The following is a 25,715-nucleotide window of genomic DNA, read 5'->3' as shown; positions in this document are numbered from 1 at the left end:
CGGGGAGAAAAAAAAAAGTACTCCGACTTCACCGACGGAGTACAAGTGACATCACAGCGACCCATTTGGAAACACATGAATGGTAAAACACAATTTACTTGAGTATAAAACTAGATAGCTTACTTCATTCATTCATAAATATTCAACATAAGTTCACGTAACACAACCTACGTGACAGTGTGCCGCTATCACCCTACATGAAATTATACAGTGAACTACTGAACTCTATGAAATGCTTATGAGATAAGATAAAAACAATAAATGAAGCAAAATTGCGAGAAGGTAAGTTTGCTGGAGGTCAAAATGTGTTTTGAGGACCAAAATAAAAAAAAAACAATTTATCAATATCCGCCATTTTGGTTGTTTACTTTTGCCGGAAGTCGTTTTAGTTCCGGTGTCGGTGTCAGATGTGATCGGGCTGCCAGATGGTATCAAGGTCGCCTAACGATCATGTCCCGCTAAAGGATTGGCTGGAAATGATCCAGTTGACGTCAAACATTGGAAAGAAAATATTAAAGATGTCATTTAAATAAAATGTATGAACTGAAATTGTAAAAACGTAAATAAACCTAAGAATATAAGTGCATAATATATTAAATGAATAATAAAATAGATTGACTAAATGATAAATACACAAAATAATTGTCTCAGATGTGACAAATATTGTTAGATTGTTAATGTGTTCCTATTATCATTAAGAATGTTTTTTTTGTTTTTTGTTATTGTAATTGATTTGCCAACTGGTAAAAAAGAAACCAAACCGACGCTAACTTCGTTAGCGCTGCTGTACTGACGTCACCGGCAAGCGTGAAGGCGCTTCAATCTATTTTTTTTTCCACTCTTAAAGTATCATGATTTTATATTTTTAGATTTATTGACATTTTTACAATTTTAGTCCACAAATTTTGTTCTTTTGAACAATTGTAAACGGACAATTTCCGGACAATCCTGTAGCATGACGTCATCTGCAGGCGACCCCGATACAAACTAGCAGCCCGATCACATCTTACGCCGACACGGGTATGACGCAAACGTGAATCTGAAAAGTTGAATAGGAAGGACTTTGGCATTGTATGAATCACTACATCTGTGTGATTGACACATGGCATGGCCACTGGATTACATACAAACAAACAAACAAACTGTACCAGTACTCGGAACAAGGCTCGAAACCGAGACTGCCCCGGCTAATTTGGAACGTCTGGTCACCTAAAGGTAAAAGATTCTTACCTGTCCAAGACAAGTCATGGTGCTACTGTCCATCCTCTCGCACTGGCTATCACACTCCAAACACACGGATCCATTGGCAAATTCACGTACTTCCCTGATACCAGAGAAAAAAGGGAAGAGATTGAGATGTATTTATAATGGATTGGAAAGCGTGTTGAAATATTGATCTGAGCGTACCGGGTGCGGATTTTCAAGAACACCCTGCGCACGTGAGCGCAAGTCGCACATCGTAGCCTTTTGATTGAAAACCAACGTGCCATGACGCATCCAGATCGCGCATATCAACCTTCTTTGAGCCGCGCTCGTCTCCCAGACTTTTAATTGCCACGGCTGCCCTCGCGGTTGAGGGCAGCAATCTGCCGCTGACTATTTGATCAAGTTAAAGGCTCAAGATGGTCAATAGGCAGACAGAGGAAGGCCTATGAATAATGAACAGCTTTTTAAATCGCGGCAAACACAAAGCGATGCGCGCTGAGGGAGGCGGTGGGAAGCTGGTGGGAGGAAATGAGCGAGCAGGGAAGACACCAGGGAGCAGACACTGTTTGATTAGCATAGGGTTAAGGAAATGGTGTGCACAAGTACAGATGATTTTCTTTTGTTTGCAGCTCTTGAAGTGCTAGAAGTTGAGGCACTTTATAGAGATGCAGTCCATAATAATGCGTTTGTTTTTTACAGAAGCGTAGAGCTGCCAATGTGGAGTAAACATTTTTGGCTGGCGAGTATGTTCGAACATACTCGCAAATATGTACGAACGTATTGAAATATCCATCCATCCATTTTCTTGACCGCTTATTCCTCACAGGGTCGCAGGGGGTGCCGGCGCCTATCTCAGCTGGCCCTGGGCAGTAGGCGGGGGACACGCTGGACTAGTTGCCAGCCAATCGCAGGTATTGAAATATGTTTGAACATACTCGCAAACATGTTCGAACATACTCGCAAATACGTTCGAACATAGTCGCAAATACGTTCGAACATGCTCGCAAATATGTTCGAACATAGTCGCAAATACGTTTGAACATACTCGCAAACATGTTCGAACATATCGCAAATATGTTCGAACGTACTCGCAAATATGTTTGAACGTACTTGTAGGCTACATGCTACAAAGTTAGCATACCTTACCATAATGCCACGGGGTATTATTTGCGCATGCGCGAGTGAAAACAAAACCCAATTTTTTAGGCATTTGGGGCACATTATCAATTCATTAGAAAATTAAGTAGAAAAAAAACAGTGTTCATTCGTAACTTTTACGATTTATTATGTCTGCCGTGCATGATTTAGGTTCGTCATTTTTCGCTCCATAATGCAACGGGGTATTGTGCTTGTGCAGTTGAGTACCACAGCAATAGATCGGCGGGTCAGAGCCTCACTGACAGGGAAAATTCAGTAAATCAACGTCGTTTGTTCATTTTTTTTATGGCTTTATTGTTAAGTCGAGTATGTTCAAACATATTTGCGAGTATGTTCGAACTTATTTGCGAGTATGTTCAAACATATTTGCGAGTATGTTTGAACGTATTTGCGAGTATGTTTGAACGTATTTGCGAGTATGTTTGAACGTATTTGCGAATATGTTTGAACGTATTTGCGACGATGTTCGAACACATTTGCGAGTATGTTCGAACATACTCGCCAGCCAAAAATGTTTACTCCACATTTGCAGTTCTACGCTTCCAAAGTTTTTCCATTTCTCAAGGCAAATATTGGCTTCAGACACGATAATTACAACAGCAGGGGCTGCATCACATTTGGGCCCATGCTGCTGAATCCTGCCACGCGTGCACATCTACTCCATCCACTCCTTTGTTTGTGTCCAAACCAGCAAATGATTCTCTTTTCTTCTGGCGAGGTGAGGGCTGTCAATAACAAGCGGCGCTGATCAAAAACACTTTTCCCATCAGAGCGATCAATAAGCTGATGGACGCCCCGTGAGGAAGAGGCTCTTGCAGCTGCAAACAAGTCGTCTCCCGCACAGGAGAGACGGCTGATTAAAGCGCTGCTCTTTCTCTCTCTGTGAGAAGAGAGACTCAAGAAAATGCTTTTTTATGTGAACCTGACAAATTTGCCGTCCTGATGGATCTGGGAGTAACGACGTCGACACTCACGAGTTCAACTGTAGCCCATTAAAGAGTAATAAAAGTGGAAAATGAAATCCCTGTTTTCCCTTGGGCTAACTCAGAGGATCTTTTATGAGATAATTCGAATGATTCGGTACAATTGCAGCAGCTTGTCGCAGCCTTTTTTCCTAAATACATCTTTTCCATAAAGTCCAAAGACGCCACATAGTTCTCCTTTCCCTTGTTCCAGTGTGACGATATTTCTCTTTTGGAAGCTGCATCCTGGGGACTTCTTTAGAAAAGACCCAGGCAGTGGAGAGACCTTTTTTTGTGTGTGTGTGTGTGTTAAATGTTAGGGGAAATGACACAGAGGAGAACGACAAAGACCTCGGCAGCAGTAATTTCTATTCAGTCCATTGATTAGCCCCTTCATGGCCGCACTAGGGGGTTTGCCTGATGAAGGATTAGCCCTGCATTAGGCTGTGGCCAACATCCCATCCCCACCCACCAAAAAAAAAAAAGCACAGCCAACCCACCAGAGCAACGTTTTTAATTAAACACATTCAACGGCTCCTTAATCCAGCTTGCAACCCTCAGTGGACAACATCAGACATTTCCCTCCTTGCACGCCTTTTCTCCCTTTTGTTCTTCCTTTGTTTTATTCAACAGAGGTAGAAAGTAATGGGAATAAGTATCTTTCCTCACTAACAATGGAAACAGAGGCTAGCTGAGAGACGGAGGTTCAAAACCCAAAAGCTTGAAATATATTTGATCGAGATTTGGAAGTTGATGAGGAACATTAGGTGCGTTTCCATGAGACTTTTTCACAAAAACAAAAGCGATATTGTAACTATTTCAATAACGTACCATTTAGTTTCAACTGTGTTTCCATTGAAGAGCGTTTCAATTCTCGGGAATGTCCCATCTCGCGAGACCTTGCTGTTCTGTAGGAGATGTTTACGGTAGACGGACGCCCGGTGTAGTTACATGACTTTAAAAACACTCAACCCCATTCGGGCGGGTTCCGGCATTTAGTAGAGTTGGTGTTGTGTGCGTGGTGTTGTGTGTATGTGCGCGTGCTTGATTTAAAAAAAATCTAATTGCCTGACACCTCTAATATTTAATACTACTTGTATGACTTGCTACCTGTGCTCATAGAAAGATGTTTGTGTGACCCAAAAAGAAATCGTTACAAATCCCTGCTTTGCTCAAGGACAACATTTTGAAGCAGAAATAACAAATCAAACATGGACATATTTATTATGACGATATATTGATGTCGCGATAAATAGTGATATTTTGTCTCCCGATAGATTATCGATACGCCTACGCAAGTATCACGATATTTGTAGTTGATATACAGCCACTAGAACGGCTCCATTGTTCATGACTTATTGAGCAATTACTTGGCGAGCCACTAGGGGGAGCATCACAGAAGAGTGGCGGGGAAATGGACGCAAGTCTTCAGGCGAAGAAGACTCATCAGCTCTTAAGACATTTATCTGTCCAGCAACTGACTCAGTTTTGCATACGTTTGAAAAATGTGTACCGTATTTTCCGCACTATAAGCCGCACCTAAAAGCCTTCATTTTTTTCAAAATAAGGCCATGCGCCTTATAATCCAGTGCGCCTTATATATGGATCAATATTGAGCCGCAACAGCTCTCGCTGTCAAGACGCTATTGGTGACCCTGCACGATCGATGACGCGCATGCGCAGAAGATTCCGCCATCTTGGATCGCTAATACTAATACTTTACCTCAGAGAAAATAATAAAACAGCTGTTTATTCATTTTGGGAGTGAATGGAGTTGTCAGAAAGCTGGTTTGTAATCTATTAATAAAGTTTGACTGACCTATCTGACTGTTTTGTTGACATTCCCTTTAGCGCAGCACCATCTAATGGATGCATAACGTAACCCCAGCCTCTACTCTAGTGACTGATATATGGAAACAGTTTTAAAATATTCATTGAAGGTGCGCCTTATAATGCGGTGTGACTTATAGTGCGGAAAATACGGTACTATATCTTCAATTTGAACATTTTAAAACATATATTAGGTTTCTGACTTTTTGAAGCACACAATTTCTGAGGAATAGTAAGATTGATTTGATTGGATTTAATATTTAAGTCATTTTATTTACTTTTGCAATGTTACATAAAAAAAAATGGTGTCACAGTTTATAAAATGAAACAATTGACTATGTAACTGGCTGACATACAAAAATACACTAAAGTACTCACTGTGAAGAAGACACCAGTTTTAAAACCCTTAGGCATTATTGTGACCGGTTTTCGGCTTTTTGATGGTTCTGACTAAGTCATTTCAAAATAAGATACTGCCCAGGGTTTATTGTGTTTCAGTGATGGTACAAAAAGAAACGATTTTCTCATTGAAAAAACAGTTTATGTCTTGAGTAGTTTTATCGTAGATTATCGTGGATTTATGACCTGACAATATATAAATAATCGCGGTATCGTCATATCGTGAGACAATCGTTATCGTGAGCCTTGTATTGCATATCGTATCGCATAATGAGGTACCCACAGGTTCCCACCGCTAGTATTTAGAATGCTTTGTGCTGATAAAGCATTTGTACCTCTTCCTTCTTCGTATTGGATTGACACTTGAGAGTGAAGAAGTGGAACATCAAGTTGGCCGTTGCCGTGTTTACAGTACAAGGAAAGCTCCCTGCCACGAGTCTCTCCCTCGCCAGTCTCCTTCAAAGCTTTGGCACCGACTTCTTTTTCCTGACAACTTCAAAGCTCGCCTCCCGCAAACGCTGCTCGAGAAGGACCGGCAACAAGTCAACATGACCGACCGAACCTTGTGCGCAAATGGGAGGCGTCTCCTCCCGCCTCCCACGAGTTGACACACTTGACATGACCACTTGCAAAAAAAAAAAAAAGTTGCAACCGGGATTGTCTTATTTGAGACATTTCCTTTCAAGTGTTGTGAATTCGCACCATCTCCTAAAGAATCCGGAAAGCGCATCTACAAAGATCTTATTCTCAGGTGAGTTTTCACTCTTTCGTTTGATGCGCCTCCTGGCAGCATCCGGCGATGGACCTGCGAGGAATTATTCATTCTGCAACATAACATCAATTTCATTTTCCATCTCAGTTGGGGGGAAAACTGTAATGAAATATCACAATTCGGCAATACATTCAAGCTAATTTGCCTCGATGGCCAGTCCGCTGCGCACATGACCTACTCACAGCGCAAAAATTTCTGATTTGGTTCATCTCATTACATTCACAGCAAATGGCAATTAGACTCTCCTTCGGAGCCCTTGAGGACACTTTGGAGTTCATTCTCATACATCAAAGCTGCTTAAATTGATTTTATTTCCTCCGCTTGTCGTGTGTGCCTTTTTGCGAGGGAATGAATGCGTCTGCGGGAGCCATAAAGAATCGAGCAAAATGCTTTCGCAGCTCATGTTACAGCACTTGTGAACAGTTAACCTGAATGATGATGCATCTGTTACGCACCCGTAAAAAAGATTGCAGGACTCGACGCAGGTGCGGCCCCGTCGGAAGTAGCGGCAGGAGAGGCACTGGTCCGGCCCCGGGCCCCAGCAGCCTTCGTCAGAGCACATCCGGTCGCACACCATGCGCTGCTGGGCTGTCGAGAAAAAACAAACGAAAATAAAACATGTTCAAAATTAGGGATGTGTATTGACTAGTACTTGGCGATTCGATTCGTATCACGATTCATAGGTCATGATTCGATCCCGATTAATCCCGATATGAATCTAAGTTCCCTCGCTATAACGCGGTTCACTTTTTGCGGTCTCGCTATATCGCAGATTTTTTTTAGTGCAATTTTGCATTCTTTTTTTTACATTAATGTACCCACTTTATAAAATTTATGAAGGTTTGAACACTGTGAATGTTTAAAAGAAGAGAGAAATGTGAAAAAAATGTAAATGCCTTAATGAGAAAAGTGTATAAACTGTGGTGGCTGGGATTTAGAGCCTTCAAACATTTATAAAAAATGTAAAATATAAAGCTAACTATTAGGAGTGTGAATTGCCTCGGACCTGACGATTCGATTCGGATCACGATTCATAGGTCACGATTCGATTCGATACTGATTAATCCCGACACAAATTTACAAGTCGATTGTTGCGATTTTTTTTTACTCAAATTTAGAAAATACTAACCAGTAAACTTGTACATGTACACTTTAAGATTTGTAAGAAAATGTGTTATTTATTTATCTGAAATCATAACTGTGAGCCACTGTATTAACAAAGAGGTTGTAATCTTTTTCATATTTGAACAGCTTTGAAATAAAACATTAAGGCTTAATGTTCTCCATTAATTAATATAACATTTTTCCATGATTAAGGATTAAAAATGGATGTTTAAAAATCAATTCAGCTGCCTATTGAGTCCATTCGAGAATTGCACGATGTAATATCGAGATATATTGCCGAATCCATTTTTTTTTTTTAACACCCCTACTAACTACATTGCGGATTTCATTTTGTCATGTCTGGGGTCACGTTAGGGTTAAGTTTGAGTTCATGACCTGTTAAGTTGGGTTCACGACCGTGAGGTCAAGTGTCTGAACTGATGTAACGATCATAGAACCATCATCTAGTTTCAACTAGTTTTAGGCTATGTCAAAATGTTAGACCTTTGTGATGTCGTTCTTTGGTCCTTTAGTTGCTACAACCAATCAGATCGATTGACTGTCTGTAGGCGCAGTCTGAGAATTGTGTGGTTGCCGGATTATTACTTCCTGTTCATCTGTGCAGATTTTGTCGTTTCTCCCCTTTCTATGTGAATAAATAGTTAAAACCTGCACCACCTAACACCAGCGGAAAACGAGGGAACACTGTATTGCGATTTTATTTTAATCTAAATTTAGAAAATACTAATCAGTAAACTTGTCCATGTACACTGTAAGATTCGTATGAAAATGTATTTATTTATCTTCAAGTCTTATAACTATGAGCCACAGTATTTAACAAACAGGTTGTAATCTGTTTCATGTTTGAACAGCATTGAATTAAAATATTAAGGCTTAATGTTACATAAATATAACATTCTTACATGATTAATGTGTGAACCCTAACCCTAAGTAAGACGTTTTGAATATTTCCACCAAAAAAAAAGAAAAAAGAAGATGTTTAAATATCGATTCGGCCGCATATCGAATCGATTCGAGAATTACGCGCTGTAATATCGTGATATATTGCCGAATCTATCCATTTTTAACACCGCTATTCAAAATACAATCTCATTTTTTGTGTGTTCAAATTTGAATATCTGCGAGATACTATACATGACTCCGCGTGTGATATTGCATGGCCATGTCATTCTTTCCCCATGAATGGAAGCCCATTCCAAAAAAATAAAAAATAAAATAAAAAATCAATGCAGTTCATCAAATGTCCACCCACAGACCCGATTCCACCAGCGTCATCAGGCAGTGGAGCAAATCCTTTGTCAACAGTCAATTGTCAGAGGTTAATAGAGAAGCGTTTGGAAGAACCTGTGGATAAATCTACAACACACATCACACTAATTAACCTGCCTCATAGCAAGAGGGCGGCCAATGCATGCATTAAAGAATATGCAAATCTACAAAAGCGTGGAACTGACGTTTTTGACTGGCAAATACGATTGAACATGTTTAAAGACGTTCAAACTATGATGTATGTGTAAGTATGTCAATCGTATTTGCAGGCTAAATGCTAAAAAAAAAATGACTTTACAACAATACAACAACAACAAAAAGATATTTTTTAAGAAGTTGGCCTACATTATACCATTATGCTCATAAATTAAATATGTAAACATTGTTTATTCATAATGTTTATGATTTATTATTATATTTCCAGTGCATGATTTCCATTCGACATTTTTCCCCTCCTAATGCCACCGGGTATTGACTTGTGCATGTGCAAGTTAAAAAAAAAATGTGAGGAGTGGGTCGGAAAATGGATGGATATTTTTTCAACATTTGGCCTAAATGACACCAATTCATTCATAAATTAAGTACATAAACATTATTTGTAATTTTTATGATTTATTATTTGCACATGCACAAGTTAATACCCTGTGGCATTATGGGGACAAATATTAAGTTCTTAAGATAATTCAGCCTACAAGTACTTGCAAATACAGTCAAAAATGTTTACTTCACATTGGCAGTTCCACGCTTCCGTACAAATCCCTTTCAGATGTACAATTTCATTCCATTGTTCTGACTTCGTACTTTTATCTTGCTTGCTGTTTCTACCAATTGGTAGGGTTGAGTTCAGTTTGGTCATTTGCCATGTAAAAAAAATAAAAATATCACAAGAGAGCGGCACATTTTTGTATGATAGTATTTATACATAATGTCAGCACACAACTTGCTCTTTTAGTTTCTTTTTCATTATTGTGGGAATGCTGAAAGCACATATGTTCACAAACCACGTCCACCCTAGCGGACGCAAATAGAAAAAGAGTCTGTTACTGTTTTTGTAAAAGTAAATGTAGTGATGTGTGCTGGCCAATAAATGGCACTGTATCCTCAAGGAGCTTCTGGGATTGTCAGAGAGGATTGAGAAGGGAGTACACAAAATAAAGCGGCCAGCGGATGCTAGCATAAAACGGAATGTGAATTTTTTGTATACAATAACATTCTAAACTGCATTTAATGTTTTAAATAACAGAAATATCACTAGATATGACAAAATGAATATCTGAAGACATTTTTTCTTTCTCTTGTTGGCTGATAAATTCGCCTTCTGTTAGTCCGATGATGATCATGAATAATGTTATGAATGGAACGCTGCTGAAGTGACACAACTATAAGGTGCCATCTGATTGGACGAAGAGTTGCGCTATGTGCCAAGTAGACGGACATGGTATACTTTTTTCTGCTGATTTTAGCTGTAGTTTGTTGATAATCCCTTTTCTAGCACCAGCACCCAAAGATGTGAAAGAGGAGTATAGTCATTGCTTATAAATAGATGAATGAAAAAAACTTTACTATGCTAGTAATTTATGGTAGGTGACTACTGCTGACTATTGACTGAGAATTGGTGGATGGGTTTGTATTTGTCATTTAACTACAAGTTACCACTTAATAATTACTAGTAATACTACTACTGTTTCTACTACTATTACTAGTAATTTATAGTTAATTACTTTGTAATTTTCACACAATTTATCTTTCTATTTCCTTCATTAGCATTCAGCTATTATTATTCAGCTTTCAGCATTCCCACACAATTTCTGCAGAAATTGCACTCAGTTTAGTACATTATTACAAATGCTCAATAATCATTCATTGATGAGACACTTTTAAGCTGCAATAATGTCATGCTATTTACAGGGCTGTCAACTAATCAATATTTACCGATTCATGCCCAATTGAGATGAATCATATTGCTTGATGGAAACAAAACAATAAAGTGCACTCTTTGGCATTTTTTTTTTTTGAAAACAAGGACACACAATCAAGCTGCCGCCACTCACTGCATTCCTTCGGGTCACGGTTGTTGCGGATGAGCACTTTTTGGGTTGGCGTCCGGAACAGCGAAGTCCAGTTGACGGTATTGTAGAAGCAGAGGCGGCTGTTGTTGAAAATGTAGACGTTGCCGGCGCTGATCTCATCCAGCGACTGGAACTGCAGTGAGGAGATCCAGCGTTGCTTCAAAATCAGCAGCGAGATGCCGCTTCCGCTGCAAGATAAAGTTCCAGGTGACATTGTGACAGAGCGAAAGTGGAAATATGATCTCAAAGGCTGTCGCCATAAAACTATGTGCCTTCTGTATGTGTGACACAATAAATACTTGAGGTGTCAGACGATTAACATTTTTAATCATAATTAATCGAGTTCAATAGTTAATACAATTAATCGCACATTTTATACCTGTTCTAAACGTACAATAAAACGTACAATAAAATATTTTTTCATAGTCTTGTTCACATTAAAGTGGGAAAAAATATTAAACTCATAGAAATATGACTGCATCTTTTAGTCATGGATACAGTAATTTCATAATTCATAAAATTGAGTTAAATTAAAAAGATGTACTGTACTGTCAAAAACAAGTGTAATATTGATGTGTGATGAGGTCATTTTTCTGCCACTAGATGGCACAAATGCATATGTAAGACATTGGTGACAGCTCAGTGGAGTTTTTTCTTTTCACATTAAGAGCTATTTAATCTTTAACATAAAGTAGCTTGTGAATTTCTGCATATTATATATATATATATATAAATGAGTGTCATTAATGGTACTTTAAATTAACTAAAAATTTATACACTAATTATGACACCCCTAATGAATATTAAAATAAAGTAAAAGCTTCCATGAAAGCTTTTGAAGCAATCTGACATTTACCTAAAAAGCCACTTTCATTATTCATATACGTAAATATAAATGTGTACTGTACTTGTCAAAATACTTGTAGTTTTTCCATGGCAATGTGTTCACACCTGTAAAGGGATCTCCCGCCGATGGTTGCCAGGTTGGAAAAAACACTCAGATCGGTCATGTTCTCAGGCCAAGATTGAATGTTGAGGTAACCTGAAGACATCAGTAATCCATATTTAACCAGTGCATGCTCCTACAAAATTTGGAGGTTACAAAGGGCACACTTGATGAAAAAAAAACAACAACAACAACCATAGAATCGAATTAGATTTATGAGTTTTGTTGGATATGCAAAGTTCAAGCAAGAGCTAATTCTTTGAAGGAAATGGACAATATCGACTAATTAAAAGACTGGATTGAATATACTGCCCAATTTGTCGAATAGCATTGGGTTTTAATGACAGATAATAATGCATCAGCATGTGTGGAAATGACATTAAAGCTGAGGCAGGGAAGCCATTGCTCTTTCTTATTGCTTGGCTTTTCATTATGAAAATGGAGTTTCGCCCCATTAGCGCTTTGGCTCAACTGCAAGACACACTTTAATATGACAAAGGGTTTGTATACGAGGCATCGCTCATCCCTTTAGGGCCTCGGCCGGCTAATGGACACGCACGTACGCATGCACATATTTCCAAAGTCACTCGTTCACCTGTGATCTCTTTCACCGTACGGAACACGTTGAGGCGCTCGGGATCCAGCGGTCCAATACCGTGATACATGTCCCTAAAAGTCAACACACACGGACAATTCGACACACTCATAACTCATTTGTGAGGGGAAGATTCTGGAAAACATGTTCTTTGACCAAATTCGGGCACACTCCTCCGATGTAACATTCCGCGCGATTCCCATTCGTACCTATCGGTCCACTTCAGGTCACTGTGACAGCGCTGATAGATTGCAGCGGCGATATTTCGCACTGACCTCCACCACAACTGGATTTCCACAAAAGATGTTGTTTGCTACTCTTTTCCATCCTGCTATTGGGTTGCTTTCAAGCAAGTACAAATGGTTCTTTTTGCACATGTTTACACAGGTCTACAAATGAATACATCTGCATAAAAAGATTTCTTTTATAGAGCAGGGAGTCAAACATACGGCTCGCGGGCCGGATCAGGCCCACAAAGGGGTTTAATCTGGCCCGCAAGATGATTTTGTAAAGTAAAAAAAAAAAAAAAAAATGGTAATGTCAGACTAATTAATCAGCCGGCCACAATCAAAATATATAAAATTAGTAATTTCACAAGCAGTCGTCAGGTGAGCAATGAAACTTGTATGTCATTACACACAACTTAAAGTTACGGTTTGTTTAATTATTATTATTATTTTTTCAAATCATAGACCGACGTAAACGTGTTAAATACGACACAAATTCAATTACTGGTAACACAAATACATATGACAAGGATTAGTGTCCTTATAATGTCATTAACTGCGCCACGCAATGCATTCTGGGAACAATATATATGCAAAACAGGTCAATTTAACAAGTATACCGGCAAAGTGTTGCCACGTTCCAGTTGCATTTGTGTTATTTTTCGGAACAACATGATTACAGTTGAGCTCCGTAATTTCGGGCTGGTCCATAAATCTGCGTATAAATGACGGTAATTGTTTGTAAGTTATAGACCGTTATTTTACCGATGCGGTCCACTTGGTAATATATTTTCCTCCATGCGGCCCCTGAGCTAACTTGAGTTTGACACCCCTGTTTCAGGGCAAAGCTAAATCATACTTTATGTAAAAAGTAGGGATGGGTGAGAAACATACCAGGTATCAGTATCGGGCTGATACAAGGGATGATCGATCGGTTGGGCTTGGCTAGGATTGGCTTTTCATTTTTACTTTCGAGAACTGCTTGATGTGTTGTTTGTCTTCTTTAACAGTTATTATTCAATGTTTAATAATTAAACAAGATTGGAACATTGAATGCTGTTGCTTATGGAAACAAAAAAAAATCGGGATCAGCACGTCAGACATGTTAAAGACTGGAGATCAGCCAAAAAATTGTGAAATTGAAATTGAAATTGTAGGCAACCCTAGTCGATACCCAGCCTTATTCCAAGATATCTTGTGGCCAATTTACAATCAGGAAGTAAAAATGAGAAATTCAAAGAATGGAAAATTCATTTTATTTTAATCATTTCCTTAATTTATTCATATAAGAAAAAAAAACACAATAATATAAAACAAGAATGAAAAGAAGGTAAGAATCAAAATTGCCATTAATTTCACGCAATGTTAAGGAAAAAAAAAATCTTTATTCGCAAGTAGAGATTTTGCTTTAAAATTTTCTGTTGTTTTTTTGGGGGGGAAATCTTTTGTGACAAAAGTACTAATGGTACTTGGTACTTGGAGTACACATACTAGTATCAGTCTGGACAAAAAAAGTGGTATTGCACATCCCGAGTCAAAAGTGTGTGTTTTGAAGCTCACCCTTTAATGCCAGTGATGAGGAAGATGAGGTTGCCATTGATTTTCGTGCAGTTGACAAACTTGTCAATATTGCTGGCATCCACCGTTTGAGCGGACTGCAGGACGCCCGTCCCGATGCCGTCACACACTGGCAAGACAAACACAATCAATACGTTATTGCATCCCGAGTGCTGAAGTGGGCGTCACCTGATTTCAAATGACAAACATCGGTGCAAAGCGAAGGCCACCCATTGGAATTCTTCCGATGAAAGCCAATAAGTCCACGTCATAAATTCATTACATTTGCATTAATTACAATTGCCGCCGTGCGTGTCTGACCAAGGCGAGGAATGGCGATGATGAATACGGCTGGCATTAAGCGCCGTAACCCCGTTTTGATTGTGATTTATACCAGCCAATTTCATATCTGAAATGTTAATTTGTTATCATTTCCCACAGTTCCTTTGGCTATCCCTCATTAACCTCTCGCTGCTGCATGACGATGAAACCCAAGAGATTAACCCTTGAGAGGTAGCGAGACGCATTTTTGCAGCCAGGAAGAACATTTCATTGAATATTTTTAGGAACGAGGTAGGGCTTTCTTCATGTGATCGACTGCGAAGTGATACACATATTAAGCCACAAATTTTATCTATCTGTCTGTCTGTCTGTCTGTCTGTCTGTCTGTCTGTCTATTCATCCATCCATCTATCTATCCATCTATCCAGCGAGCTATCTATATATCCATCCATCTATCCATTCTTTCCTCTAGCCATCCATCCATCTAGCCATCCATCTATCCATCTACCAGTCATCCATCCATCCATCCATCCATCCATCCATCCATCCATCAATCTATCCATCTACCATCCATCATCTATCCATCCATCCAGCCATCCACCATCCAATCCATCTACCATCCATCCATCCATCCATCCATCCATCCATCCATCCATCCAGCCAGCCAGCCAGCCAGCCAGCCATCCATCCATCCATCCACCATCTATCTATCTATCTATCCATCTAGCTATCTATATATCCATCCATCTATCCATTCTTTCCTCTAGCCATCCATCCATCTAGCCATCCATCTATCCATCTACCAGTCATCCATCCATCCATCCATCCATCCATCCATCCATCCATCCATCCATCCATCCATCCAGCCAGCCAGCCAGCCAGCCACCATCTATCTATCTATCTATCCATCTAGCTATCTATATATCCATCCATCTATCCATTCTTTCCTCTAGCCATCATCCATCTAGCCATTCATCTATCCATCTACCAGTCATCCATCCATCCATCCATCCATCAATCTATCCATCTACCATCCATCATCTATCCATCCATCCAGCCATCCAATCCATCTACCATCCATCCATCCATCCATCCATCCATCATCCATCCATCCATCCATCCATCCAGCCAGCCAGCCAGCCAGCCAGCCAGCCAGCCAGCCAGCCATCCAATCCATCCATCCATCCATCCATCTATCTATCCATCTAGCTATCTATATATCCATCCATCTATCCATTCTTTCCTCTAGCCATCCATCCATCTAGCCATCCATCCATCCATCCATCCATCCATCCATCCATCCATCCATCTACCATCCATCCATCTACCATCCATCATCTATCCATCCATCCATCCATCCATCTACCATCCATCATCTATCCATCCATCCATCCATCCATCCAATCCATCTACCATACATCCATCTATCCATCCATCCAGCCATCCAATCCATCTACCATCCATCCATCCATCCAGCCATCCAATCCATCTACCATCCATCCATCCATCCATCCATCCATCCATCCATCCATCCATCCATCCAGCCAGCCAGCCATCCAATCCATCCATCCATCCATCCATCCATCCATCCATCCATCCATCCATCCATCCATCCATCCATCTATCCATCTAGCTATCTATATATCCATCCATTTATCCATTCTTTCCTCTAGCCATCCAATCCATCCATCCATCCATCCATCCATCCATCCATCCATCCATCTATCCATCTAGCTATCTATATATCCATCCATTTATCCATTCTTTCCTCTAGCCATCCATCCATCTAGCCATCCATCCATCCATCCATCTACCATCCATCCATCTACCATCCATCATCTATCCATCCATCCATCCATCCATCCATCCATCCATCCATCCATCCAATCCATCTACCATACATCCATCTATCCATCTACCATACATACATACATCTATCCACACCCACCCCCCCACACACACACACGCACACATATATATATATATATATATATATATATATATATATATATATATATATATTTCCTTCATAACTCTTGTTTTTAAAATCCTGTTTTTTTGTGTGTGTTTTTTTTTCCCAACCTGTATTTATCCTTACAGGCTTAATTGTAACACACACACACACACACAAACAAAATCAGTCCCAACATATTCAAAAAGGGATTTTCATTGCAGTATGTAAGAAGTGGAATAGAATCTATTCTATAAAGCTCCTAAGTTTGCAAGAACACTTGAACCCTTGACCTCTGCTCTCCAAGCCAGGTTCATATGGACTGAATGTCCCGTTTATTTAACACTGCACTTGAGAAAGGAGCCACCTTAAAAGGCGTATCGAATATCAGCTGTTGTCAGATGTCAAAAAGCTAAAATGTATATTTCACATATCCACTGAATAAGTCATATTTAGGGTCTTTGTTACATGAGGTAAGTCAAGTGTTGCATCAATGCAAAGAAGGATCCCATGACACTAAATTATATTTTTATGCAAAGCTTTCAAAGTAATTCTCGTGAGTTACTGCTGATCCGATCTCATAAGGCTATTAGATTAAAACGGCAGAGCTGCTTAAGCTGTTTACAAGCAGACAAATGCAGACGAGTGGCTGAGGCTGCCGAAGAACGTGCATAAAACAGATTTGTCCTGAGACGGGATTGATGCAGACACCACTTGGGCCATCTTGTCTACTTTCATCAGACTGGAAGAGTGAGAGCCAGCGGAAATGTCAAACGCTTACATTTATTTACTATCTTGCCACTAGACCTTCACCTTTAGAGCTAAGCTCTGTTGTGAAGGTGGGCCGGGATCTGTTTAGGAGGGTTTTAGCTTGAGCCCCTTTGCGACCTTCTTATAAAGCAAAATTGTCAGCAATTGAAATGTCTTCTATTTTTACAATCAGGTCGTTCCATGTGGGGGTGGGGCGGTGGGGGGTGGCCCCTCCTAATGTGGGCTAAAGCGTGCTTAGGACATGACACGTAGCTTAGCCTAGCAGAGTACAAGTCACCCGGATGTTTACCGTCCACTTCTACTCGTTGGCGGCTGGATCTGCCAGTTTCATCCGGCTTTCGGTTGGAAACTAATCTTTGACGTGTCCTCCGTGGCTGTACTTTTTTTGAAGAAGTGCTTCTTTGTTGTAAGGCGAAATACCACCTTTGATGTCCGCCGTGGGACGCCATCATTCCTCGTGAGTTCTTTGTTGTCATTCATTCAATGTGTATTTTACGCACGCGATACGTCACAATGATCACGTGACTGTCCAAAATGTCCAATACAGTACTTAACACAAAAATATTCATAAAAAGTGCCATAAAATCATAATTGCGCAACATAAATTGACAATTTTTTTTTCAGGGAAGAGTTGAAATTAACCATTTCACAGAATATCTGATAGTTTTTCATAAGTCTTGTGTTCCTTTAACGTTAGGGTATGTTGATAGCGTGACGAAAGACAAACTATGGCAACACATAGAGACAAATTGGATATACCAGGTAGGATGTACTTTTACATTACACGACACTGGGCATTCCGTCAATATTGACGTCAATCTGTCAATGACAGACAACCCATTTTTTTGACGATTGACGGGGAACTCTAAAATTGACAGAAGTGGGTTTTCGTCCGTTGGTCCGTCAATAAATTCAGCAATCCATCAATGACGGATTTCCCATTTTGGTGACGGATTGACGAATGATGAAATGTTGACGGACGCTCATTTTGCTGCACAATCGACGAATGACGGATTGACGGTTCGGCTTCAAATACTGACAGACCGACGATGACGGAAGGGTACTGACAAATGTCGAATGACGGACCAGCAAAATTATGTAAAATGCGCACCTCTGTTACACGGTCCTCTGTAAAGAGCCTGAGGTTGGGCCTAGTGAGTGAAAAAGACGACGTTTACGTTTTTATATCCCGCCCCAGTAAAGAGCTTTCTGGTAGACTTTTTGTGGAAGAGTGACTACCGCCACCGATGGTATAGAGTGGTATTACTTCTTAACGTACTTAATAGTCGGCATCGTAGAGTGTTTGTTGCAGTGTGTATTTGCAGTGTGTATCATTCGTCAAGCGTGACGTGCCGACGAACAGGCCGACACCACAGGTGTTCGGCATCTACCACTGACGCATCCAGCCCTGTTCTTTGTCTTTTCATTTATGCAGTTAACTGCCTGTTTAGGTGATTTTTGTTTGTATTTTTGCATATGAACACTTTTACTTTGCCACTTCCGTGTCCTGTCTGCTTCTGGGTCCAAATTCTGCAGTGAAGTTAAATTGAGAGTAGGCCTGTTAAAATGAAAATAAATTCATAGTGTGTTATTTTGGCATAGTTGTTTGCTAAAGGCAAGTCCTGTTATATAAACTCACATCCGTATATTTGAAAAAAAAAAAAAAAAAGAAAAAAAAAAGAAGAGTAAAACTCAACTGAACCCCTTATTTATGACGTATTTTGCTCATAGAGTCGAGAAACATGACAAAGTGTACCACATTTCTATTGGCACAATAGCTGCTTTGTTGGTGTAAGTGTGCAGGAAATCAATGTGCAATCCAAATAAGACATGATCCTCCTTTGGATTACCTTTGGGGCAGATGTCTCTGCAGGGAATGCACATTTTGATGTGGTTCTCCTCCACTTCCATCTTGTTGCTAGGACACGCTCGGACACAGGAGCTATGGTCCACCACAAAGTTATCTGACATAAGCACACAGAAGATGTTTGCATTCATTATCATACAGAGTAAGGATGCCTTGATGCCGGCAACTGATACTATTTTAATCATATTTGCAGTACGATCCAATACATGCAGTGCGTTGCTGCAGATAAGATCAGCAAGGGTAGAAGAAGTGAACGCTCGTTAGCTAATCATTTCATCAACTCTGTGGATGATGTTCATGTATGCCAGTTTGACATTCTGCATATTTGATACAGAAGTATTTGTTTTGCTCACTTTCATGTGATTGAGACACACACATTCGGACTGATGCATTTATCGAGTCTTGAAAATAGTGTGAATAGGAGGGGAGAGGGAGGAATACATATGCATATGAATTGATTTGACTTTGTAATATATTTTCAAGGCTGTTGGTTGATACGCAATCACTTTATTAGAAAGCAACCTGAAATTTTGGTCTGGTTGGCAATGTTCTCACTTTACCAGATGAGATCGGTTCATCCACTCATCTATTGTCACAAGCTCTGGGCAGAGACTGAAAGCACAAGGTCGCAGATTCAAGTGACAGAAATGAGAAATGTCGTAAGCTTGGTTTGGCTTTACCAAAGGAGATAAATGCAGAGATTTGCCAGCTGAAACTACTCGTGCAAATCGTGTGGAGCGAAGGGAATTCTCGAAGGAGAGAGAAGGCTGCAACGCTTGCTGCAACCTGGGAACCTCATAGTGTCCCTTTGGGGTAATTATTAAATGTTGTGTAAGAGTACCGCAAAGTCTTAGGAAGCCAGTTTAGACAAGGCTGAGACCCATAAAAGTACAGGTAGATGCTTTTTTTGTTTTCATGATTTGTAGGGTTTTTTTGTTGGTTTGTTTGTTTGTTTTTTTAATGGGGGGTTAGTGAGAATGTATCCATTCATTATGTAACTCAAATCCCTCTTGTTATTTTATTTATTATTTATTATTATTAGTTATTATTATAGTTTATTATTATATAGTCAATTTGAATGTATCTAGTTGGGAAACACATTTTTTGTCTGTGTGCGTGTGTGTGTGTGTGTGTGTGTGTGTTAGGCCTGACAGCTGTTAACTCATTTTGGGTGCGGAATCCAAAACTGAATTTTTTATTTTTTTTCCTCTACAACATCAAGTTTTTGTGCTATAGGATCGTCGTTTTCTTAAAAAAATGTCAAATAAATATCTATATATGTAAACTAAACTAACTTCAAAAACAGCAATACAACATAGTTGCAAAGTCAAAAGAAAATTCATCTCTAATCCTCGAAATTCCGACTTTGTTAGCTTTCTGTTTGCAGATATTGGTAGGAGGCTACTAACCTATTTGATATTGGGCGGTTTGTGCACCTCTCTGCACTGTTTCAGTTGTGACTGCACAAATAAGTTGCCACATAGCTGCAGATGAGTCCAGCCATAATCAGCTCTTCTGATACATTCTTATGACAGCTAATCAGTGAAATTTTGCTTATCGGGAGGGTTAGCTGTGGGGAAAAAAAAAAAATTCTAGAAAAACAGATTGACTGAAGTTTTGGAATCAGCATACCAATTTTAGTTTTAAAAATTGAACGCAACAGATTTTTTTTTCCTTCAAATTATTCCCCAGTGTTATTGTCCAGCTTTGGATCTTGGCATGCAGGGAATCCAGTTTAAAGCCCAATTCACACTGGCTGCGGAACGGACACGGTGCAGACATGGCTGTACGGACGTCGCAAGGATAGAACGCATTCAAGTCTACGTGTCAATTCACACCAGCTGCGGTGCGGAACGACTGTGGCGCTGCGGAAGGTTTCCGCAAGCGTTCTATTTTTTCCGGTTGCCGCATGCGGATTTTCATGAAGCTGAAGAAATGACTCCGGACAGCCGGACAGAAAATCGTGCGTCTCGCATCAAGGTAAATCCGGTATATTTCAAAATAAAACCGCTTGTGAACTTGTTTTTTTTGGGAGGCAAGCTAGCTAGCTACATAGCATTACAACAGACATTTAAGACAAAAAATTAGCTCAGAATAAATTAAACATGACAAAATGACACTATTTAAACACAAAACGTACTTACCCATGGTAGACAAGTCCCAGAAATAATGTCCAAAAAGCATATCAATGTGACAACAGGCAAGCGTGGCTATTGTTTACAAATATTTGCTTTCCTCAGTCAGTGTGAATTGGGCTTAAGACTATCAGTGATATTTCTGCCATTTCTCATCAGGTCCGGTTGTTGCTAGTTGCTACTGTTTGTCGTTTGATTTCTTTACTTCGGTTGAGCAAAGTTCTGCTTCCGGATGAAACATGATCTCCTCTAAATGATTCAAATCCTAGACTGGAACCATTTGTTCACTTCATTTGCAACCAAAACGCAGCGATTCCACTTCAGCTTGCCGATGTAAAGACACAAAGTGAACGTACGCGGGCATTTCTTGACACAAAAGGCTCCGTAGGTATACTTGGCTCTCGGATTGTGCTCCAGCTGGAACGATGTGGATTGATACACAAATGGCTGAGGGCACTGGGTCACACATGCGCCGCTGTCGTTGAAATTGGTGCAAGCCTGCAGAGAAAGAAGGGGGGGGGAAAAAAAAAAAAAAAAGAGCATAAGCTAGGGTTTGTAAAGGATACAAGTGGGGCCTCCCATGCGGGGCAGGCGAGTTATGGAGGCCATCGGAAGAACATAATTCTCTCACGGAAGCTGTTGTAAATGAAAAACTATTACAGCTGCATTTCATTTTTACGCAATGTGTGAATCATGCTTCCGGCCACCAAATGAGAGACAAATTGGAGCCATCCATCCACTGCCACCATGTAAATGCTGAAATGTTTTGCCGTAAAACTTTTAAGTGTTTTGTCGTCAGTGGCCACCGTCTGAAACGGCCGTAATTGAATCGGATGAGTCTTTCTGTGAATTACAGCTACAATATCGCACCTCCGTTGCACACTGAGCAGCGGTGGTCCAAACAGGGACCGACTGGCGGTGATAAGAGGGATATTAATTGGAACAATGAATCACCAATTTGCTCTTTGAAGAGCGCCCGCGCGGCAGACGCTTACCGCCTTGTGAAATGACAAACAATGCATCACGAGGTAAACAAAGTAAATCATTGTGGGGAAAATGACAGAGACGCCGCGCATGGGAGGACGCGCGCAAGGACGGTGCGCCGGATGCGTGGCGGGGATGGACGCAGGTTTGCGTGCACGTACGAAGCAGTCGGTGTCCTTGGGTCCCGAGCAGCCGCCGGCGCACTCGCGGTGGCAGCAGTCGCTGACGTACGGCCCGAAGCAGCGACCGTCACACTGCTCCGCGCACACCGTCTTCGTCACTGGCAGCAGAAGAGAAGAGCTTTTAAAGGTCTGCCGCACGCGCACTCAAACACAAAAGAGACAATATCACCACCCTCCACACTCTCATGCTGCAATGATATGAAATTCAGGCAGATACAAATTAGGGGCTTTGCAAGCAAAAGGTCACTCGAGTCCGTCTACGACCAAAAGTCTTGAATAAAACTTTAAAAACACATCGTCTTTTCTTGTCCTTGAACGAGCCGCTTATCTTCTGCAAATGACTATTTTGCTCTCAAGCTGCTGCTTCAAATATGCTGCAGCATGGAGCTTCGCTGATTCGGTCGACAAATTAAAGTTCTGATGTGATGGACCCGTGCTGATCCACCGCATAGGTAAGTGCAAAAAATAAGTGTTTTCGTCAGACAATTAATGTCCAACTGTGCCATTGATCGCCAGAATGATCGACGCTATTATGTGTTAATTGTCGCCATGTCTCTTGACTCACGTGGCTATTACTTATTCCTCGCAATGACAGCACTGATACGCTAATTACAATGATGGTGACCATGCCTAAGTAAATAAGTAAATAAAGCACAGAATGCCTCCTAAGAAAAGAGCAAAATTATATTAAAATAAATAAATAAATAAATATATAAATATATATATATATATATATAACACTTCAATCAGAATTTCCCCAAGTTACCTATGAAGAAGAGGCACTGCAGTCCTCCAATTCCCCCCGCCTTAGTTCAAGTGAATGAATATTTTTTTTTTACGTTTTATTTATTCAGTTTGTTATTTAAATAATAGTTGTGTCTTCAATTTCTATATTTGTTTCTTTGTAGGTAATTTCTAACTGGACACTGGTTAAAAATAAATAAATAAATAAATAAATAAACTTTTGTTTCTGGAACGGATTAATTGGATTCCCAATCATTTGAATGGGAAACATTACCTTGATTAATGAACTTTTCAAGTTACAAACACTCACTGAACCAATTAAATTTGTAATTTGAGGTTCCATTGTAGATTACTGCACAATGTAGATTGAAGTAGTCAAATCCGAATTGGCGCCTCGTTTACTTTTGGGGGCGGTGTTTTGAGAAAGATAAAACCAAACTATTTAATTCTAACCACCTTATTTTTCCTAAACGGGGAAAGTGAACTCTGAAATTGCCTCGGAAATGTAATCGCTGTCGTTGCGTACTCACAGGTTTGACACTGGTCGTCCTGGTGACCCCAGCAGCGTCCGTTACAAGAGCGATGACAGCGTCTGCCTACATAACACACACAAAGAAAAAAAGAATTGTTTGTGTCACTCCTGGAAATTTCCACAGTAACAACACACTCAAACACTGTATGGTTTGAGACTAGCCTGGACATGCTCTTGCATGGTTCCACAAGTTGGCAAGTTGGACTCCGCATCTGCCATCATCAAGACTTGATTGACTGGCGTTAATTGCACAGTAAGGGGACGAGTGCGAGCTGACTGTCAGCGGGCCCACTCCTACTTGCATGCCTGCCAACGTACATCCTAAACACTGCCTGCCAAGGGTCCCCAATTTGCCAACCTCAACACCCACATGTTCCATTGTCATTTTAGGGCCCGCCCCCTCGAGTCTTGGTTATCATCCTCCTTCATTAGTGACTATCATCAACCGCTCTTGTGTTTTTATGTTGGCAAGTAGCTCCCTGCACATTTTAAGACTTAAAGAGATAGTTTGGATTTTCTGCACATGAATCTGTATTGCATCTTCACCCCCAGTAGTGTGTAGTTAGCACTGACTTACCCCTGACAGCATTCTGTGACATGAGTTCTGGTCCCGTTTTGGTCGAGAGGAAAGTAGTCCGGCAAGTTGGCTAGGGTCATGGAAATAAAGCGTTTTTCTTCTAAAAACAATTTGTGTACAAAAGAGTGATACATTTGCATCACAAAAGTTCGCCCTAGAAAAAAGTCAGACTCCATTACCGCCGGGCACTATTTTTCTGCTCGTTTGTATCACTGCACGGTACGCTGCATACAGCTGATAGACGCACAGACAGGTGTGCCTTCCACCGTAATTATTAGTGTTGTTCCAATACTGATACTGGTATCGGCAGAGGCCCCGATATTGCATTAAAACAGTGGTATCGGTATCGGTGAGTACGAACAAGTAACATGCCGATACTATTAATTCCAACGCTAATATAGGACTTTGGATGCAGCATCTTGTGACTTGCGTCTTGCTCGTGCACGACATTCACTGATATGTGACTTGTTCACTGCATGAATATATATATATATATATATATATATATATATATATATATATATATATATATATATATATATATATATATGTATAGCGGCACAGTGGGCGCGGGGAGTGGTTAGCACGTCCGCCTCCCAGTTCTGAGGACTCGGGTTCGAGTCCAGGCTCCAGCCTTCCTGGGTGGAGCTTGTTCTCCCCGTGCCCGCGTGGGTCTTCTCCGGGTACTCCGGTCTCCTCCCACATTCCAAAGACATGCATGGCAGGTTAATTGGGCGCTCCGAATTGTCCCTAGGTGTGCTTGTGAGTGTGGATGGTTGTTCGTCTCTGTGTGCCCTGCGATTGGCTGGCAACCAGTTCAGGGTGTACCCCGCCTACTGCCCAGAGCCAGCTGAGATAGGCGCCAGCACCCGCCGCGACCCTTGTGAGGAATAAGCGGTCAAGAAAATGGATGGATGGATGGATGTATATATATATATATATATATATATATATATATATATGTATATATATATATATATATATATATATATATGCATATGCAGATATCCTATTGGCCCTTGAATGCTCTGAACCAATGGCAGGACAGTTTTTTTCATGTCGAGGAAAAAAAACTTGGGTATCGGCATCGGTCGATACTGCAAATCTGGGTATCGGAATTGGTATCGGGAGCCAAAAAACGGTTTCGGAACAACACTAGTAATTATAACTTCGAAAAGACAAACAACTTGTACATTAGTGCGCGTCTATCAGCTGTATGCAGCGTGCCGCGCAGTGATACGAACGAGCAGAAAAATAGTGCCTGGCAGTAATGGAGTCTGACTTTTTTTCTAGGGTGAAGTTTTGTGATGCAAATGTATCACTCTTTTGAAGACAAATTGTTTTTAGAAGACAAACGCTTTATTTCCGTGACCCCAGCCAACTTACCGGACTACTTTCCTCTCGACCAAAACCGGACCAGAACTCGCGTCACAGAACGCTGTCAGGGGTAAGTCAGTGCTGATTGTACACCACTGGAGGTGAGGACGAAATACAGATTCATGTCCAAAAATCTGAAATATCCCTTTAACTTAGCCGTATGTTTCAAACAAAAGGTCATCGGACTTCTTTGTCAAG

At 40.5% G+C, this 25,715-nt stretch overlaps 1 protein-coding gene across 4 annotated transcripts in view; it reads right to left on the bottom strand.

The window, feature by feature from the left end:
• LOC144014190 (receptor tyrosine-protein kinase erbB-4-like) overlaps window positions 1–25,715 on the bottom strand; it is a 260,722-nt gene that overhangs the window by 68,583 nt on the left and 166,424 nt on the right. For all 4 annotated transcript variants that reach the window (XM_077513792.1, XM_077513794.1, XM_077513793.1 and 1 more), the window contains exons 5-14: window positions 23,562–23,627; window positions 22,267–22,385; window positions 21,478–21,619; window positions 18,970–19,083; window positions 14,119–14,245; window positions 12,332–12,405; window positions 11,742–11,832; window positions 10,773–10,978; window positions 6,783–6,915; window positions 1,231–1,324 (exon numbers count right to left, since the gene is read on the bottom strand). In XM_077513792.1, the coding sequence (XP_077369918.1) occupies window positions 1,231–1,324; window positions 6,783–6,915; window positions 10,773–10,978; window positions 11,742–11,832; window positions 12,332–12,405; window positions 14,119–14,245; window positions 18,970–19,083; window positions 21,478–21,619; window positions 22,267–22,385; window positions 23,562–23,627 (1,166 nt within the window). The remainder of the gene's footprint in view (window positions 1–1,230; window positions 1,325–6,782; window positions 6,916–10,772; window positions 10,979–11,741; window positions 11,833–12,331; window positions 12,406–14,118; window positions 14,246–18,969; window positions 19,084–21,477; window positions 21,620–22,266; window positions 22,386–23,561; window positions 23,628–25,715) is intronic.

The sequence above is a fragment of the Festucalex cinctus genome, chromosome 2 (genome assembly GCF_051991245.1).
Source record: "Festucalex cinctus isolate MCC-2025b chromosome 2, RoL_Fcin_1.0, whole genome shotgun sequence".
NCBI lineage: Eukaryota > Metazoa > Chordata > Actinopteri > Syngnathiformes > Syngnathidae > Festucalex > Festucalex cinctus.
This window is presented reverse-complemented; position numbering and strand designations above follow the sequence as displayed.